Raw genomic sequence first — 20305 nt, 5'->3', positions numbered from 1 at the left:
GATCCATATCCAGACAGATCATGGTCAAAATACTGAGAAACAAAGACAAACAAAATTTTGAAAGTTGCAAGAGAAAAGTGACCCATCACTGATAAACAAAGGAACTTAAGTAAGATTAAGAGCTGTCTTCTCAACAGAAAGTGGAGACAAGGAGAAAATAAAGGGGAAATAAGAATATTCCCGGATAAAGAAAAACAGAATTTATGCTAGCAGGCCTGCTTTGTTTTTTATTTTTATTTTTTAAAGATTTTACTTATTTATTTGAGAGTGAGAGAAAGAAAGAGAGCATGAGCTAGGGGGAGGGGCAGAGCGAGAAGCAGACTCCCTGCTGAGCAGGGAGTCCCATGCGGGGCTGGATCCCAGGACCCCAGGCTCATTACCTGAATCCAAGGCAGGTGCTCAACTGACTGAGCCATCCAGGTGCCCCAGACTGCTTTAGAAGAATACTAAAGGAAGTTCTTCAGGCTAAAAGCAAGTGATCCAGACAGTAATTAGAATCCACATGAAAAAATAAAGAGCACTGGTACATGTTATTATGTAACTGTAAAAAACAGTACAAATGCCTATTTCTTTTCATTTTTTTCTCTTAACTGATTTAAAAAAGCAACTGTGTAAGACAATGTGTATATAATTGTATTGTTGGGCCTATAACATAGAGAAATGTAATAATATATTTGATAATAACAGGGCAAAGGAGGCGGGTAAGATCAAAGTTGTATTGGCATATGGAAATGACACCAAATGGTAGCTTGAATGAACAGGAACAAATGAAGAGAGCCAGAAATAGTAAATAAGAAAAAGAATATGCCAAATTCAATAAATAATCCTTTCTCTTCTTTCTTGTCTCAGCTCTTTTAAGAGACATAAAATTACATGAAGTGATAATCTTAACAATGTGGTACTGGATTCATGACATATATGGATAAATGGGTATAATAATGGAGTTAAAAGAGTTAGATAGGAATGATATTTCTGTATTTCCTTGCATTAAGTTAATTATATTAACCTGAGGTAGATTCTGATAAATTGATTGTATATGTTAAGTCCTAGAGCAACCACTAAAAAAATAACTGAAAAATGTAGTGAGAGAAAAGGAATTAAAGGAATTAAAATGTTACATTAGAAAATATTCACATTAAAGAAAGCAATAAAGGAGAAAAAGACATGAGGCCTATAGAAAATGGAAAATAAAATGGTAGATAGAAGTCCAGCTGTATCAATGGTTAATGTTAAATGTAAACGAAAGTAAAATTCAAAAGGCAAAGACAAGGGATGCCTGGGTGGTTCTGGTTGAGCATCTGCCTTCAGCTTAGGATGTGATCCCAGAGTCCTGGGATTGAGTCCCATATCGGGCTCCCTTCATGGAGCCTGCTTCTCCCTCTGCCTCCGTCTCTGCTGCTCTCTCTGTCTCTCATGAATAAATAAAATCTTAAAAAAAACCCACAAAACACAAAACAAAAGGCAAAGACAATCAGACTGGATAAAAAGACCAGATCCAACTATATGCTGTCACCATAAGGTAACACACTTGAGATTCAAAGACACAAATAGGCTGGAAGTGAAAGAATGGAAAAGATGTATCTCGCAAAAAGCAACAATAAGAAAGCTGGAGTTGCTATAGTAATATCAGACAAAAAAAGACTTTAAAACAAAAAAAAAATCTTACTAGAGATAAAGTAAGACATTTTAGGATGAAAACAGGGTCAATCTATTAGTAAGATATACCAATTATAAACATGTATACACCTAACAGCAGAGTCCCAAAATACACAAAGTAAAACCATACAGAAATGAAGGAACAGACAATTCAATAGTAATGGTTGGAGACTTTAATACCCCACTTCCAAAAGTAGATAGAACAAAAGGCAGAACAACAGGAAATAGATTTGAGTAAGACTATAAACCAGCTAGATCTAATAAACACCTAAAGAACACTCCACTTAACAGCAGAACATACATTCTTCTCAGGTGCACATGGAACAACCTTTAGGACACACCATGTGCTAGGCCTTAAAAATATAAAACAAAGTAAACACGTGTAAATGGAGATACAAACACCAAAATGTTAATTGGCATTTTGGTTTAGTGGGAACAGAGGAGATTTTAATGTTTTCTTTATTTTTCTTTATTTGCTAACTTTCCTATAAGGAACGTATTACTTTAATCAAAAGGAAAAAAACACCATTAAAAGCTATAAAAAAAGAGTTGATGACTAGTAATGGATCAAATTGCGAGAGGTAGAAGCTGCTTGGTCTCATTTTGAACTTGTCAGCCCAGATTCTGTCAATTCTTTTGTACTTACACTTGAAACTCTTCATAAGAAACTCCACTGGAGATACTTCCCCTCCTTCTGGAGCTATGCCCACTGTCTTCATCATCATCCTCCTCGGAGTCATCCAGGCTTCGTGGGAAACTTCGGCTACTCAGGGGTCGTGGTAAGGAGCTGTGATCTAGATCCAGGTCCTCCTGCAACACATGGGATCACCAAGTGAGGAGCGAGAACACCCACTCCCTGCGGAGCTTCACTGAGGCCTTGGGCAAATGGGAAACGGGCATGGACCATTTAACAACAGACTGTGCTTCCCACCCTTTGACATTTTAGGGGCTTGCACATTTTCAAAACATATTGACCAGCAAGGAACTGCTAACTTGTTTGGACAAAAAAGAACATTATAACAAAAAAGGGGTGCCTGGGTGGCTCAGTGCTTGAGTGTCTGCCTTTGGCTCAGGTTTTGATCCCATGGTCCTCGGATCAAGTCCCACATCAGGCCCCCCGCAGGGAGCCTGCTTCTCCCTCTGCCTATGGCTCTGCCTCTCTGTGTCTCTCATGAATGGATAAATAAAAGTTTAAAAAAATTAAAAATATAACAAAGTAAATGGAGAAATATATTATCACCTTTTCATAAAAGATAACACATTGAATATCTACAAATTGGGAAGGATATCTTAGAATAAAAATTTTGACTAAACATGGTGTGATGTGATTTTTTTTTTTTTTAATTTTTTTAACTTTTTATTTATTTAGGATAGGCACACAGTGAGAGAGAGAGAGGCAGAGACACAGGCAGAGGGAGAAGCAGGCTCCATGCACCGGGAGCCCGACGTGGGATTCGATCCCGGATATCCAGGACCGCGCCCTGGGCCAAAGGCAGGCGCCAAACGGCTGCGCCACCCAGGGATCCCGGTGTGATGTGATTTTACTCACTGTCTTCTTGTTCATATTTCACTATACCTGGCAAAGTTTCCCACTCACTGGCACCGTTCTGTGGAGTTTAGAAACCACTGTTGTATAACATCTCCTTCTAGAAAAGGGATTTTTGTATATAGTTTTCACCTGTATTCTCTATACCTTAATTATCATGGATATTTTTTGGTTTGTTTAACCATTTATTTTTAAAGTTAATGTTAAAGCTTTTAGTGATCCTTTTTGATTATAAAACACCATTTCATCATAAGTATTCAAATGGAAGGCAGCTGCTAGTTTTGTGTTATTATAAATGTTAATCTGTAGAGGAATTAACTTTATATCTCCTGAGGAGTCTTCTTCCCTCTCATGGACACTGTGAAGTACGTAACTACTAGGCTTTCCTTTTCAAGCTGATGACCAGAAAGCTTAGGACCAAATTGGTAGGTCAGTCTTTAACAAGCATATATGTATTTTTATGGGATGCATTTTTAGCTTCATAGTCTAGTTTTATATTTCATTTTTTGTTTACCTTATTTTTCTCATTTTGATTTTTTACATTTGTGCCAACCTACTATATTTTTACATATTATTATGCTATATATCCTTTTTGGAATATGCTAGGCACTGCTCCATAAATTGACTGAGAAAGAGAGACAGAGAAAGAGGCAGGAAGACAGAGACTCTCAGCAATCCACTACTTAGCATCTTGTCTGAAACACCAAGGGCTGAATGAAATCATGTTCTCCTAAACTAGACCCACCCTCTCTTTTTCCAAGTCATCTCTCATCTGCTGATGTTCATGTTCAGTCAGTTCTTGATCTCCATCTTGGTCATATTTTGTGAATATTGCCTCGATCTCTGCATCTGTATGGCCCTTCCTGAAATTATTGAGAGGTTACAGATGAAATCACTCAAGTGCATGGTCCAACACAAATACAGAGACATCAAAATGCAGGGAAAAAAGAGAAATTATGGAATCAGGGCCAGCCCTCCTCTTACAATATGTTCTAGAAAGACACTCTGAAAAAAAAAAATGGGTGCTTGGGCCAGAAATATCCTTATTATCAAGAACTTATCTTTATGTAGGAATTTCCCAGGGCCTCAGAGAGTGTGATTCTCACCCTTTGAGATCTTGTCGAAGTTCATCAAAGTTTAACTTGCCTCCTCCTTGCCTCAGACTCTCAGAAATGTCATCCACAGTATTTTTTTTCAGTTTTAGTTTGACTAAGGCTTTATGGTAGCCCTGTTGAAAAGAAAAGATCTGATTTAGTTTATTCTGGTTTTGCATGTGCTTAAGCATGCATTTATACTAGTAACTACTAACATAAATCTTGCTTTACGTGGTAGTGCAGGACTGTGAAACTGACCAGGCAAGATCGAACTGTGCAAAGTGATGTTAATGATCAACAGGAAAAATCATGATGGCTCCATGATTTTTAAAACATTTGATCAGAGGCACCTGGCTGGCTCAGAAAAGCATGCGACTCTTGATCTCGAGGTCATGAGTTTGAGCCCCACATTGGGTGTAGAAATTCCTTAAATAAATAAACTTTAAAAAACCCCAACTTTTTATCAAAGCATTAAAAACTCCCTTGGTACTAGTTATAAATTTATAGGGAGAATAAAAAAAACAGTAAAATGAATATTTATTTAGTACACTGAAATTTAAAATATTAGAAACATTACAAATTAAAAGGTTTCATTTCTTTGTAAAAAATTTATCCAGAGTAGTTTGAACAATGCTACTACGGAAGCCTTTTTTCCACGTCTTGAGGAGCTTTCACAATCCTTTTTAAAAAAAAAATCCTTTCTTAATATGGATCAGCTCCCAACATTTTATCCTTTGCACTTTCAGTGTTGCAAAATATCTCCAGGTGCTCCTTTAATGTGACATTGTTTGCCAGCATCACTTCCTCAGAGACACTGTCAGCCTTTTCATCACAACCACTACCCTCATTCATGTTGATAAATTTGTCTTCACTAAGGCAAGTCTTTGCCTATCTTTCTTTCCACAGATGTTCAAGATCTTGAAGGGTAGCAGTGTCAACTTTCCCATGGCCAGCTACCTATTCTAGAAATGTTATATTTGTTTTGAATTTTACTTTCAGTGTTCTCATTTGTTGTTTCTTTGCCCTGCTTTCATCTTTGCTGGACCATTCTCCCTGTCAGGTATGCATTCTTGTAAAATGTCATGTGATTTTCTCACAGGGAGATACAGAAGCAATGCAACTACATATCTGGAGCCTGAACTGGGCAGCAGATGCTCAGTGACCTATCCTAGACTTTGTAAGAAGTGACTATAGCTCACTGATTATGATTACTGTTACTTAATGATTTGTAGACTGTTACTTAATGATTTGTAGACTGAAGAGCTAGCAGTGAAGTTTGTATTATGCTATTACAGTTAGTATACTGTGATAACTGAAATGTTCTGTGACAATTGGAAGTTTGTACTTTATACTATTATTTATAGTCAAGATACTGTGACAAATGAAATGTGAGCTGTGTGGAGAGGCTGATGTTATTTAACTGAAATAATTGAAATCTGCGCATATCAGAACCAAAGTGCAAAGTCAGGACTGCCTGTATATATCTGGGAGATTTACTAACATGTAATAAACTGTGTTGCAAAATTCAGGACAACACAAATCTTAGGTCCCATCAAAGAGACTTTAAGAACTAGAAGTTCTCTGTTGCAACATGATCCACAGACAACAGTCTTAGGACTTGAACCAACATAAAAAGATCACACAGTCAAGGAGCCACTGATTTTTAGCAAAATGACATCAGAGAACAAGCTGTCTACTTTAGGTGAAGTTACTTGTTGTTGCTTAAGTTTCACACTTTAAACCAAATAAAGAAGTCACATTGGGAAGAACAAAGCTGCCCAACTTTCCTGTCCAAGCCCTTCCATTTATTTAACAACTTCCTGAGAAGAAAGTAAGTGAAAGTTCTCAGGCCCTTAGGCTGTGGCCTTCCTCCGTGGCCTTTTTTCTTTGACTATTTTAAAACTTCCCTGGAAGGTCAAGGATAAAGGAAGAACTACAAAACATTTGCTTTTAAATTTGTTTTTCTTTCTTAAAATTGTATTTGAGATAGAAAAAGTGGAAATGTCTTTGTATTCTTCCCTTCCAGTTTATTCTGAACTCTGGATCTGCAAGTGACAGTCAACCAGAGGTGTCCCCAAAACAAGTAAAGGTAAAACCAGCAGCTCAGCTCTTAAGAGCTAAAAGAGATTGTTGAGAATGTAATACTAGGGCATGAAAGGATTCCCAGAATTGAAGTCCAAGCTAGCAGTATACCCATCTCTAGCTCTAAGACAGAGAACATTTAAATTATTCCTGAAATGTAGCAATCTATTCTTTATTTTAAACAATTATAATGCATCAGTTGTTGATGTGGAAATCTAGCTGAAACAATGCCCATTTTATGTAGAAAATAAAATAATTCTGAGAATCAGGGCTTGTCATACCTTTCTGATAAGATCTGAGAGTTCCATTTCAGCTTTCTGCTGGGCCAGATCAGATTTAACTTCAGAGTAAGTATCATTGATGATGGCCAAAAACATATTCTGTTTGTAAATCAAAGGAAAGTTGAGATTAAAGAAGAAACCTAAATATACTTCTGAGACATCAATCCAAAATTTGACATAGGATTTTTGTTCATTTTTAACAATCTGATGTCTTAATGAGTTGTAAATTAATAGTTTTGTGACTATACTCTGAGAAAATTATTTTTTCCATTACGTCATACCAAGGGAAAATGCAATATGTTTTCTTACTTACAAACCATATATTGTGATACATTTTGCAAAAAGAGACAAGAATGAAATACAACAAAATACTGATGTATTACCTATGGATGGTGGGATTATTTTATTTCATTATTTTTGCTTGTCTATGTTCTCTATACTTTTTTTATTTGACAGAAATTAATTAGAAGTGTAGAACTTTCCATAGCTCTTCAAATTTCAACAGTCAATATAGACAAGTGGAATTCTATGCTTCTTCCAAATATTGTTATATAACATTATTTGAGATTCACAGAACATATTTTGAAGAGTTAAAAAGATCTCTGCCAATGGGAATTCAGTAGGTTTCACAGAGGATAGTCAAGAGCAGCTTAGAGAAAAAGACAGACTTTAGAGTCAAGGACACTTGAGTTTTAGTATTAGCACGTCCAAAACTATACTGTTTAAATGTTCTAATCTTTATTTTGAAATATATTTGTTCTTGCATTAATAAAATGGGAGAAGTAACAGTTCCTCCCCTACAGATTTGTTGAAAGAATTAATAAGGTAATCTATGTCAAGTGCTTAGGACAGGCCCTTATGCATGGTAAGCGCTACATAACTTATAACTATTATTATTCAGTAATGGTTAGTTCATTTTCCTAACTTTCCCCTCCCCAGGACAATGGTTTATATTTCCAACACCTGTTCCTGACAGATTTTCTTGAAACACCATACCCAATAGATCAGGTCTTTCTTTAACACACTCTTCACTGTTCCTTTTTTGGCATATAGCTAAGGTTTCTAACTATAGAATTATGTATTTGATTATGTCTGTTTTCCCCACAAGTTTGTAGAATCTCCCTGAGGGCAAGGCTAGTCCTATTTTCCTTACCACTGTATCCCCAGTACATAGCACCTTGCCTGGAATATAGTAGTTCAGTAAATACTATCTAATAGTACTAAATGACTGGAGAATGAACAAATGAGAACTCTATTATTTTAATAGTCTACTAAATTGCTACAAATTAAGAAGGAATACTATTTAAGATTCTGTAGCAGAAATGAAAATAAAAAATAAAACACATGTAAGTTCCTGGATTAATGCTCAATTCCAAGAGCAGGTAACATCTCTAAGTGTCTCCCTCCCAACCCAGGCAATTAATGTTCTCTTTTTAAGTTTCCAAATGGCTGGTAGCTAATGCCTGCAAATATCTTAGTTGTAGGATTAATGTGTGGGTCATCTGAAGAGAGTTAAAAAAATTAAAAGTGCCTGAAAAAGACTACTGAGGATGTGGGGAGAGGAAGCTCCTCCTCCTCTTCACCCTGTCTCAGAAGGTTCACTTAATTGTGTAATCAGACATCTTTCCCTGGTGATGATGAACTTTTCTTTCCTGGCTCAGTTGGACCACCTCACATCACTATGGCTTCTTTTAAAGCTGGGGCAGGCACATGGGTGGCTCAGTTGGTTAAGTGTCTGACTCTTGATTTCAGCTCAGGTCATGATCTTAGGGTCATGAGATCAGGTCTGCTTGGGATTCTCTCTCTTCCTGTCTCTCTGCCCCTCCTCCCACTTGAGTGCATTCTCTCTTGCTCTACATAAATAAATAAAATCTTTAAAAACAGAAAAAATAATAAAAAAAATAAAGTCAGGGCAGTAAATAAACCACCTGGCAGTCATGTCAGAAAAGTGGCAAACCCTGCACTTGGTTTGTCATTTCTCTAAAGAAAAGTTTATAATGATAGTTGTCTCCTCTTCTCTCTCTGTGGGGTGCAGGGGACCAATTTCTTTTTGTGTAGTAGCACAAAAAATGATTTTAATATAAAGACAGAAGCTAAAAGCTTCTTTTCATGTTCTATTGATTGATTTGCTGAAACAACTGAGTAATCTCAGGGCACTGACAACTGGAAACCAACATTCAAGTAAGTATACCTTTGACCAGAATGTCAAATTGCTGCAAGTATATCCCTCATTCAGCAGATTAATACACAAAGAAAACTGAGGTGACCTGTAGTTAACTAATGGGTCTGCTGCAGAACTCTCAATTCCTGGTTTTTGTTTAGTAGAGATTCATGATTCAGAGGCTCCACAATCCAAAGTACCACCAATATTATAGATGAACAGGGCTTAGAATTCCCTCTATGTTTTCCTTAACATATGATAGGAAACAGAAACTAGAGAGGCTTAACTTTAAAACTAATGATACAGGGTGTCTGGGTGGCTCAGTCAGTTGAGCGTGTGACTTGGTTTTGGCTCAGGTCATGATCTCAGGGTCATGAGATCGAGTCCTACATGGGGCTCTGTGATTCTCTCTCCCCCTTTGCCCTTCCCCCTCCTTGTACTCTCTATTTCTTTCTAAAATAAATAAATCCTTAAGAAAACCCAATAAAACTAATGATACATACATATAAGATACAAATGGACTTGCATGATATACCTGACTCTTTCAATACTACTAAAGTAGATCTTATACTCAATTTACAAATACCATATATATAACTACTAAATACCTGTACCAACTTTGGGTATATTACACTGAATTACTGAACTTTACACAAAGGAACTTTTAAATCTATTGAAAATGTAGGCAATTTTGTTGTTCTCTTAAGATGATGACTGATATAAGGAAAACTTAAGTATTAGTGTTTAGATAAAAAATACCCACTGCCTAGGTTAAGCTAACTTAATTGAATAGTTTCTCAGTAAACAAATAAATGTGTAAATGTTAAGATGAAGAACAAAATGCTTTTTAAAAATATTAATTCACTTAGGGTCAAAATGTTAAAAATGTTAATTTTTACTAAATTAAGAGAATGAAAAATTATTTTTGAAAGTAATTTTTTTAAAGATTTTATTTATTTATTCATGAGAGGCACAGAGAGAGAGAGAGAGGCAGAGACACGGGCAGAGGGAGAAGCAGGCTCCATGCAGGGAGCCTGATGTGGGACTCGATCCCGGGTCTCCAGGATCACGCCCTGGGCTGAAGGCAGGGGCTAAACTGCTGAGCCACCCAGGGAGCCTCTTTGAAAGTAATTTTTAAAGCAATTTCCACTCATTGATAGATCTGGCTTCATTTTATTTTTATCTATCTATTTATTTAGAGTGTGAGTGCAGGGGTTGGGAGAAAGAGAATCTCAAGTATGTGCTGAGTGTGGAGCCTGACACAGGGCTTGATCTCACAATCCTGAGATCTTAATCTGAGCTGAAATAAAGAGTTAGCTGTTTAACTGAGTAGAGCCATACAGGTACCCTTACATTTACTTTTAAATATAAAATTTGAATATCTTTGTAAGTAGTCTCTAGATGTGTTAAATATGAGTAAGTGAAAGCAAAATATCTTAATCTTCACAAGCAATGATTCACTCAAATATCACTCTTGACATCCTGGATCTAGCTTGCTTTGTCAGTTCCTATTTTTTTTAAAGAAAAGAAGGAAAAGAGGAATGAAAAGTCATGCTAGCAAGTGATATGAAACTGCTGACATCTGTGTTAAAAAAGCATGTAAATATGTAAGCATTCTACTTTTTCGGCAAAGCACTATTTTAGGCGACTTTAAAAATTTGCATGTGATCTAATTTATTATTTTTTTTGCATCGAACAGACACATATATATGGATAAATGAAAGACCATGGAAAAGTTACTTGGTGAAGACTTAAAAGTGAATCAAAGAGAAGTAAAATAAAATAAGTCTTTTAGATCTATAGTTTTTCATAGGTATTTTAAAAAATGGTAAGGACTCTAGTGAGAGAAAAAAGAAGATGGTGATTTTATGATAGTGATTTATGAAGTTTAAATCACCTCACTATAAACGAAAGTGTACATACCAAAAGAATGAAGAACATAAAGAACACAAATGTAGTGAAATAAATTGGTCCCAAAACTCGATTGGCTTCCTCAATCTCTGCGAAGTTGATATCACCCAAAATGATACGGAATTGAGTGAAACTATAAAAACAAAACAAAACGAACACCACAATACAAAAACAAAGAATGTCCAGCATTGTTGTAACATTTCTTAAAGATGATTTCACATTTTTGGACTTTTTAAAAAAAATCAGTGTAGATAGCTGCCAAATAAAAAATTGTCAATCCCTTTGGAAAACTCTTGCTATTATATGACCAACTGAAGCCTCTGGAATAAAAATAATATACTTTCATGCTAAATATGTTATTTCCATTTGGTTAAAAAGAAAATATTATTACTAGGTGACATAAAGCAATCAGCTATAAGGATTTAACACATAATCTGGCTAAAACATGGCAATTCTAAACTTCACAACAGTCACCCTGGTTCTGAATTTAAAACCTCTTTAAAAAAAGACTTGAGGGGGATCCCTGGGTGGTGCAGCGGTTTGGTGCCTGCCTTTGGCCCAGGGCGCGATCCTGGAGACCCGGGATCGAATCCCAAGTCGGGCTCCCGGTGCATGGAGCCTGCTTCTCCCTCTGCCTGTGTCTCTGCCTCATTCTCTCTCTCTCTCTGTGACTATCACAAAAAAAAAAAAAAAAAAAAAAGACTTGAGGGATGCCTGGGTGGCTCAGCAGTTGAGCTTCTGCCTTTGGCTCAGAGCATGATCCTGGGGTCTGGGATCGAGTCCTGCAGCAGGCTCCTTGCAGGGAACCTATTTCTCCCCCTGCCTATGTCTCTGCCTCTCTCTGTGTGTCTCCCATGAATAAATAAATAAAATCTTTAAAAAAATATTTGAAGGATAGCTAAAATTATATGCATTCAAGGATCCAATATCCTCACATGCACTCAAGGTGGTATTGACTAGCCATGTGTTTGCCAATGTTGGGTCTTAATCAGTAAAATCATTTCCATTCCTGACTTCCATGAAACAGTGACGTTAATTAGGTGTTCTGTACAAAGCCCATTAACTTCTTTTCTTTAATATATTTTTTAAATGAGTTGATTTTTTAAAATTTAAATTCAATTAATTAACATATAATATATTATTAGTTTCAGAGATAGAGGTCAGTGATTCATCAGTCTTATATAACACCCAGTGCTCATTACATCATGTGCCCTTTTTAATGTCCATCACCATTTACCCCATCTTCCCATCTCCCTCCCCTCCAGCAACCCTCAATTTGTTCCTATGATTAAGAGGGAGACAAACCATAAGAATCCTATTAACTTCTGTGATCATAATGCTCTTCTCCTTTCCTAATTAACTCCTTTCTAAATGGCATGGAAATCTAATACTGTTTTTTTTTTTTTTTTGTCTTAATATTATATTTGAGAACTTTGGAAAAAGACTGAAAATTCCTGTACTGGTTTGAGTTTCTCTTAGAATATTAAAAATACTATTTTTTTCTTAGAAAATAACTACAAGTTTAAAATATTTGGCAACAGTATTAAATAACAATGACAATATAGGTAAATGTCTCCTAGAAGCTACCATCTGCATTTGGTGCTGGGAACACCTCCGTCTTTGTAATAGTATTGGTTTACTATAGCCGTTCTACTATGTTTTATTACTTTAGAGCTGCTATCTTAAGTTTATCAGCATTATGCATTGCTATGTTTGTACTGGTGGGTGATTGCTTCTGGCAAAGATAAATTCTTATTTTTAAATAACTATTTTAAAATAGTTACTGGTTAAATAGCAACCATAAGATTTATCCTTCAGAAGGCAGTAACATCTCTGATTAAATTTTTCTTTTTAATTCCATATATACTTACATACACTCTTGGAAAGTACTGAAGTCATCAACCTGAGTGCCAAAGACAAGGTATGCCAACTGAGCATACGCTAAGAAAATAATGAAGAACATAATTGCAAAGCCAAAGAGGTCTTTGGCACACCGAGACATGGTTGTGGAGAGCTGACTCATGGTCCTGTTAAAGTTGATGAATTTGAAGAGCTGTAACAGAGGGAAGATATCAATAGATGAATGGGTAAACAAAATGTAGTAGATAGTGCACAATGGAGTGTTATCCCGCCTTACAAAGGAATAAAATTTTGAAATATGCCACATGGTTGAATTTTGAAAGTATTACATTAAGTGAAATAAACCAGACACAAAAAAAGAACTATTGTATGATTCTACTAACATGGAGTAGTTAGAATATGGAAATTCATTGAGACAGAAAATAAAATAGAGGTTACTAGAGCCTAAGATGAAGGGAGAATTTGGAATTCATGTTTACTGGATACAGAGTTTCAATGGGGATGATGGAAAAAGTTCTGGAAATGCCTATGGTGATGGTTGGACAACACTGTGAATGTAATTAATGTCACTGAATTTGTACACTTAAAAATGGTTAAACTGATAAATTTTATGTTATGTATTTTTTACAACATTTTTGTAAGAGGGATAATAATGACTTGCTTTTTGCCCAAACCTGGCAACTTCTGTTTTCTCATTCAAAAAGTATTTTTTGAATGCCTATCATGTGTTAGGCACTATTCCTGGAGCTGGGAACAACAGAGAACAGAACAAAGCTCCTGCCCTGATGTTGCTAACATTGCTAACAACAATGTTGTTAAATTAAACATTTTAGCAACATGGCTATATGGCTACAATATAGTAAAAACAGGTTTACATCATAATTAAGATGATCAGTGATATTCTTCCCCCTAAGAAAGATTAACGTAAAAGAGGAAAAAAGTCACAAATGAAAACTAGTAAAAAAAAAAAAACAAAAACAAAAACAAAATACCCTTGGGGAAATATTTATTGAATGTTATTAACTGTCATTCAATGTTTAGCAACTCTGTGCCAGGCATTATGGGAAAGGCTATGTATACTGACTCACATCTCTGCAATGAGATTGAAATACTGGTGTTCTGCCCCCAAGAGTCAGCCAGGGCTCAGAGACAGCAGTTGAACCCAGCTCTGTCTGACAGCAAAGCCATATTGAACATTTCTGCAGGCAAGACATTGAGAATGGCTGTTCAGGTTGTTCATCACAGCCCAGAGGCATGACAACCTGCATAGCTCTAGGTAGAAGTCCTGGTGGAAGCATATTAGGGGGATACATTAGAAGTCGAGTCACAATCCATGCCCTCAAGAACTTTAATGTTTTGGAAGTAGAACAGTTACAAGCAAAACACTAAATAAAAACACTCAGCCTGAGGCACAAACTGAAAGGAAATCTCTAGAATTTTACTTAAAAGAACTCTTCAACATTGTTTCTGGCCACAATAAAACTTGGAAGGAGGGGTTGTTATAATCACATTACCTAATTCCTATTGGATTTGGATTATTATTACTATTTCCTGATAAAGATTTAGTGTGTTACTGGTGGTTTTTCCTGAATAAGCACTTAACTAAATAAATAGCAAGAGATAAAGGATGAGTCTACATCCTCTGATAAATCTCAGGCCTTTCAGGTGTGAATAGAAATTCAGGAAAATAAATAACTTTTGGTGAGTAGCTTCTAGAACAGCGCTGTTTAATAAAACTTCCTGATGGAAGTTCTTTATTTGATGGAAATGTTCTTTATTTCCACTGTCCAATATAGTAGCCATCAGCCGCATACAGACACTGAGATCTTAAAATGTGGCTAGAGTGAGAGGGGAACTGAATGTTTAATGGTATGCAATTTTAATTAATTAAAATTTTAATTTCAATAGCCATTTGTGGCTAGTAGCTACTCTCTGGATAGCAGAATTCTAGAACTTGACAGTTGACACACTGGCTGCTGCCTCACTATTACTAAAATTTCTTGCATCTCCAGAATTGAGGCTCATTTGTATATGAAATGCCCTAACCTTTCACATACATGGAAATGCACATTATGTTTCAGAAAAGAAGGAAACGAGTAATTAAGGTGCTTCTTGGAAGAGTATGCATCTGTCCCAATCTCAATTCTCGGTAAAGCTTCTGTATGGCCTCCACTCAGAAAATAGGCAATGCTTCTATAGATCATTTCTAATGTTATCTCTCCATCAGCCCATCTCATTCTTAGTTCCTTCTCCTTCACTTGGTCACCCCACATCAGGTGAAACTCAGATTTGCATATCCTAGGGCCCTCGGCCCACCTCTGATATTGAAAAGGCCTCTTTTGCACTTATTAAACAAATCTGCAGGGACAGACCTTGCAAGAGTGCAGTTCCTAGGAAGCATCATTCACAGTGAGATGAAAGAATGAATGGGTCCTGCTAATTTACTTGTAAAATATGAAGTGGCTATGGTTGGCTATTTGAATTTGGCCACAAAAGTGAATTCAAGTCCTACAACATTTTGTGTGGCTGATGTTAATAAAAAGGAGAGAAAAATATTATTAAAAATCCAGAATATGAAATCTGTAAATTACCTTAATCCAGACAAAAAATACTATGACAGCAGCTATATTGTTGAACTGTATTTGCCAGTATGCCAGATGCTCAAAGTTGGGGAAAGTATTTTGATCCTCTAGAAACTGCAGTAGCACCTCCACATTTGATGTTCTATATATGTTAATTCCTATAGCGACCACTGACAGCTGGAAAACAGAAGATTTATATATTATCACAGTGCTTTAGAAACATATAACTTATCTTAAAATGACTATTTTTCCTTATTCATGTATTACTCCTAGGGCTCACCAATCTGCTTACCCAAGTGACTCATACGAATGGTTAAGGTTGAGCACAGCCATAAAATAAGTGTAACAATAAACCACCTGCATTCTCTTAGCTAGGAAGAGAAATCCAACGAGCACATGTGTGGTTGTTTGTGCATATGTGTACACACACACGAGATGTTGCTAGATTACAAAATCAAACTCAAATAGGAATGCCTTGTTTTTTCTGCCTCCCTCATTTAAGTAACTTTCCACCCTTCTGTTTTCTCCCTCATCTTGCTTTGTTTCTTTTTTTTTTTTTTTCAATTACCAGCTATTACATTCTTTCCACTATTCAACAAATACAACTGGATATCTATGTACACAGCATTGTGCCAGGGGCTAAGAGGAATAAACAGAAGTAAAATGCACAAATTCTGTTCTCAAGAAACTTCTACTCTGGTTCAAGACCAGGTCACACACAAAAATAAGTAACACAAAAACCTACTAAGGAGTTGGCATCGTACAACATAAGGTGAAGGTGAAACAAGACTTATCTACAAGGAGCGCTTATAAGAGGAAAGAAGATGCTTGGTCTAAAAGATGGTGGGAATGATGGTCAGAGAGGGCTTGAAGACTTACAGTGGGAACACATGTGAGCCAAGGGTTTTCCTCCTGCTCATTTTTGTCCCTTAGCTCATGACCATGCAACATTTCACATCAGCTTCAGTCCTGCCTCTAAAACCAGATTTGAGAACATTGATTGGGCCCTACTTGCATCCATCACCACTGGATTAATGTATATGTATGTAAAGTTCTAGAGGTTAACCATTACAACCAAGGCCTCTTGTGAGGTCTGAATCCACAGCAGATGGGTCATACAGGTACTGAGGCCTTTGCTGTCCATTCCCTTTCTTTTTTCATAAATGACAATCAAAGACCACTTCATTAGCCTTTTTTGAGATGGGTGTCTTGATCATGGCCCCAAGTGATTATTATAGCAAAGACCTGCCTGGCTACCAATCACAGCTGAAAAAGCTAACCTCACCACCTTTTCTGTGAAGGATTCCCAGAGCAAATCTTGTATTTTTGTGTTGGTGGTAGGAATCTTTTCTTTGAGTTCTCTGGAATACACTGAAAATGTTTCTCTATATTGACTAGGTTGAGAGGGAAGGATTAATTGAATAACAATAATGCTTTACTCAACTTTCACTAGGTAAAATTGCTTTGTATCCAGGATGTGGTTGTTTATACAGTATCAGAGAGTGAGAGAAGAGATGAGGAAAGAGATTTTGTAAGCACTTGAGTTATGTCCTGCTGAATATTCTTTGGGATTCTCATCCCTATCTAGAAAAGAACTTTCCTTCCTTAACATAAGCTTCTTAAGGGGAGGTTTTTGGGCTGTTCTGTTCAGTCCTATATCCCCAATGCCTAGAAAAATGCCAGGCACATAGTAGGTGCTCAGAAAATATTTGTTGAATAAATAAATTAATCATTTTCACCATTGAAACCTACCAAGCAACAAAATTATTTGAATTTAGACTTAATAGTCGTCTTTTTTCCAGTAATTCTGCTGGTTTTTAAAGACAGTTATTTAGGTCAAATGGTTGACTAATGTAAGCCCACAGATTTCAGAGTCTTTGTTAGAGAAACAAAAGGAGAACAGGGAAAATAATTTCAAAGTGATTCTAAGATTATATATATATATATATAAAACTATAGAAACTTTTCAAGTTTCAGGTGTGCTTTAGCACATTTGGGCCAGATAAAAATGTTTACTTTTTTTTTTCATGGGGTTAAAGATCCAGTGGAACATAGGGCTTGTTTTGGAGGGTGAGTAGAAGGTGTGCCCTTATTTCTGCTGGGTTAGAGAAGGTTTCAAGGGAGAAGTAGGATTCCAGTAGCCCTTCCTTATTCTTTACAAAAGCACACTGTCTAAATTGTAGTCTTGGCTGTACTAAGAGTTAAAAAATGTAAGAACAATAAGCACAGTGAAGCAAGTTTTCAAAGAAATACTTGCAAAATGTTGTGGCTGCTGAGCCAAAGAAACTATTCTCAATTTCCATGATACAACAGTTATTTTCTCTGAAGTGGGTACAAGGCCATTCCCTGGGGTATGGAAATAAAATATGAAAACTTCTATCCAAGTGAAAAGAAAGTATTAGAATTCTATTTGTACTTTTTTAACCCAATCTTTCAAATCAATGTTGTGTATGTTTTTACAAATGTACCTACCACATGTGCAAAGTTTATTAAAAAATGGAATACATTAGGGGTGTTGTTAAAGTTTTCACTGATAGGTGTACATAATCGAAGAGGTTGATTACCACTGACTATTCTTTTGATGATATTGAAGGTACCTGGTTAAAACCCAAACAAATCTGCCATTAATTAGCATAATATCACACTCATCTTTTTACCATTATTCTCAATGACCTAACTATAAATATATCTCCATATAAACTAAAAAGGTAGGGTTTGCAACCTTAGAGTTCCAAATGATAGTTGTTTTTTAGAATGATTTTCAGTGTATATGGACCACACTCTTCCATCCTACGGTATAGATATTTTGAAAAATTACTTCTAGTACCATTGCCTTTCCTGCCTCCTTAAATGGTGAAATTCCTTTGTTACTGTTACTATTACTATATTGAGAATTTGGGGATCAAGAGTTTACCTACAGGAATTGTGTGATGTTACACAGCCATCATGAGAGAAGGGATGCATTTCTAAATGCATCAGGGTCGAATGGGTTCCACCCTGTAATCTACAGGAATTTTTATTTTAAGTAAAGCTCTTTTTGAAGTACACATGCATGCAGCTGGAGAGGCAACAACAGGGTCACTAAGACGGTTGGTGTGAGAATGGAATGTACTTCCAGATAGACACTCCGAACTGTGTCTGACATACATAATTTCTAAAGTGTTAGTGATTATTATTATTATTGCTCCTGTTAATGTTATTATATTAAATATAGATCTATATAGCTCTTTTAAGCATTCTTTTACTCACATATGAATAACATTTTCCATATTTAAAGCATATTAGATAACACATTTCAGAACATATTTTCTATATTTTGCCAACTAAATCTAGTTGATGATCTGATAATGACTTGATGTAAATGCTTCACAAAGCCCATGAATTTTTGGTTTGGGGGCAGGGAGAAAATAATGGCAAAGAAGTAGGGTAACAGAAGAGAGAACCCTGATAGGGTAATATATCACTTACTGAGATTTCAGGGGGCATCTCTGTCTGCAGACAGTGGAAAAGTTTGACTTTTAGGCATGTAACAATTAAGCATGTCCTTATGTGCCTCAATCTTTAACAGGTCTCAGTAAAAGATTATGTGTTCTTGCTAAATGGAGAAAAAAGTCTGCAAAAATGCTTTTCTCCACTGAGGTCCCTGGAAGGAAGTGATTAAGATGATGTGGAAGGGAAACCATGTTGAACAAGTGTAAGTTATAATAAAGTCAAAAGCAGTCAGGGGATCTACAAGGTGTCACAGTCTCTACTCTGTCCTCACTGCCTTCTGATTTCTTATATGTGATACAGAAAAAGAGACCTTGATGGTCTCTCGCTTATATTTTGTACACTGAACTATTTGCAGGAAATTTTAAACTGCTGGGAGGTTTTCTCTGCCACCCGAAATATTTTCAAGATGTTTCTTTTTGCTGTAACTTTACACATGTGCAGAAAAATACACATTAAATTTTGCTAGTAGTTGAAGAAAAATATCATTAACAACAAAAAAAGAATAAACAAAACATTGTTTACTCCCTCATGTCTCAAATGGCATGCCAAAGCCAAATATGAACTGCTAAGTTACTTCTTTCTTTTTTGTATGTCTTGGAACTCTTGCTGTAATCAGCACATACACATCTCTCTCATTTTTAAAAAAAGTTTATTTTTAAATTTTATTTATTTATTTATTTAAAAGATTTTATTTATTTATTCATGAGAGATAGAAACAGAGAGAGAAAGAGAGAGAGAGAGGCAGAGACACAGGCAGAGGGAGAAGCAGACACTATGCAGGGAGTCCCATGTGGGACTCCATCCCGGGTCTCCAGGATCACACCCCAAGCTGAAGGCGGCGCTAAACCGCTGGGCCACCAGGGTTGCCCATATTTTTAAATTTATTTTAAAGTAATCTCTATAGCCAATGTGGGGCTCAAACTCATGACCCTGAGATCAAGAGTCACATGCACTTCCAACTGAGCCAGCCAGGTGCTCCACTAAGTTATTCTTGTTTTGGGTGTGGCTAATTGACAGCTTAAAGTAAATACCTCTCAACTTCTATATTCAGTAGGGTTACTCATGCAAAATGAGAAAATAGTTAGTAGTGCTGAAGTTGATACAACAGAGAAGACCTTTTAGATTCTCCTTCGGAATATCAGGATCCACAATACTGCGGAGAAAGATCAAGGACTCTAATTAACATATTTTTATAATAGAGTAGGGATTTTGGTGTTGTTCTCAAACCTACCACAATGATCACAACATCCAGACAATTCCAGAAACTCCTGAAATAGTGTAGCTTGTGAATACGAATTTCCAATATCTCTTCCACCACATAGTAAAGAATAAAAAAACAAAAGATAATCTCACAGGCTGCCAGGAAGAAATCAAAAGTCGTGACATATCGAATCAGCTTTACAGGCTGAAATTGCCAAGATGGAATCACACCGCCTGTTGCTGGGAATTCAACCAATAACCTGCATTGCAATAAGAACAATTAAAACAATAGCAATAACAACACACGGATGCAGCCAGGAAAGGACATCCATCTATTCTGTCCCTGTACTTAAAAGTACTAAAACTGCAATCACAAGTCACCCTAAACAGCGACAGAATATTTTTTATCACAGCTAGTAACTGCGTACGACAATGATACT

At 36.3% G+C, this 20305-nt stretch overlaps 1 protein-coding gene across 2 annotated transcripts in view; it reads right to left on the bottom strand.

Annotated features, from left to right (window-relative positions):
• PKD2 (polycystin 2, transient receptor potential cation channel) overlaps positions 1 to 20305 on the bottom strand; it is a 54708-nt gene that overhangs the window by 6327 nt on the left and 28076 nt on the right. The window contains exons 6-14 of one of the 2 annotated variants that reach the window (XR_012023289.1): positions 19897 to 20125; positions 15183 to 15350; positions 12603 to 12784; positions 10744 to 10864; positions 6660 to 6758; positions 4309 to 4430; positions 3948 to 4065; positions 2303 to 2466; positions 381 to 465 (exon numbers count right to left, since the gene is read on the bottom strand). Coding sequence is in view for 1 of the 2 variants with exons in the window: in XM_072810337.1 (XP_072666438.1) it covers positions 2303 to 2466; positions 3948 to 4065; positions 4309 to 4430; positions 6660 to 6758; positions 10744 to 10864; positions 12603 to 12784; positions 15183 to 15350; positions 19897 to 20125 (1203 nt within the window). In the remaining variant the exon portion in view is untranslated. The remainder of the gene's footprint in view (positions 1 to 380; positions 466 to 2302; positions 2467 to 3947; positions 4066 to 4308; positions 4431 to 6659; positions 6759 to 10743; positions 10865 to 12602; positions 12785 to 15182; positions 15351 to 19896; positions 20126 to 20305) is intronic. The other variant, XM_072810337.1, reaches the window with a different exon arrangement.

The sequence above is a fragment of the Canis lupus genome, chromosome 33, assembly GCF_048164855.1.
Source record: "Canis lupus baileyi chromosome 33, mCanLup2.hap1, whole genome shotgun sequence".
Lineage (NCBI taxonomy): Eukaryota > Metazoa > Chordata > Mammalia > Carnivora > Canidae > Canis > Canis lupus.
The sequence above is the reverse complement of the archived record's forward strand: the minus strand, read 5'-3'. Positions and strand labels throughout refer to the sequence as shown.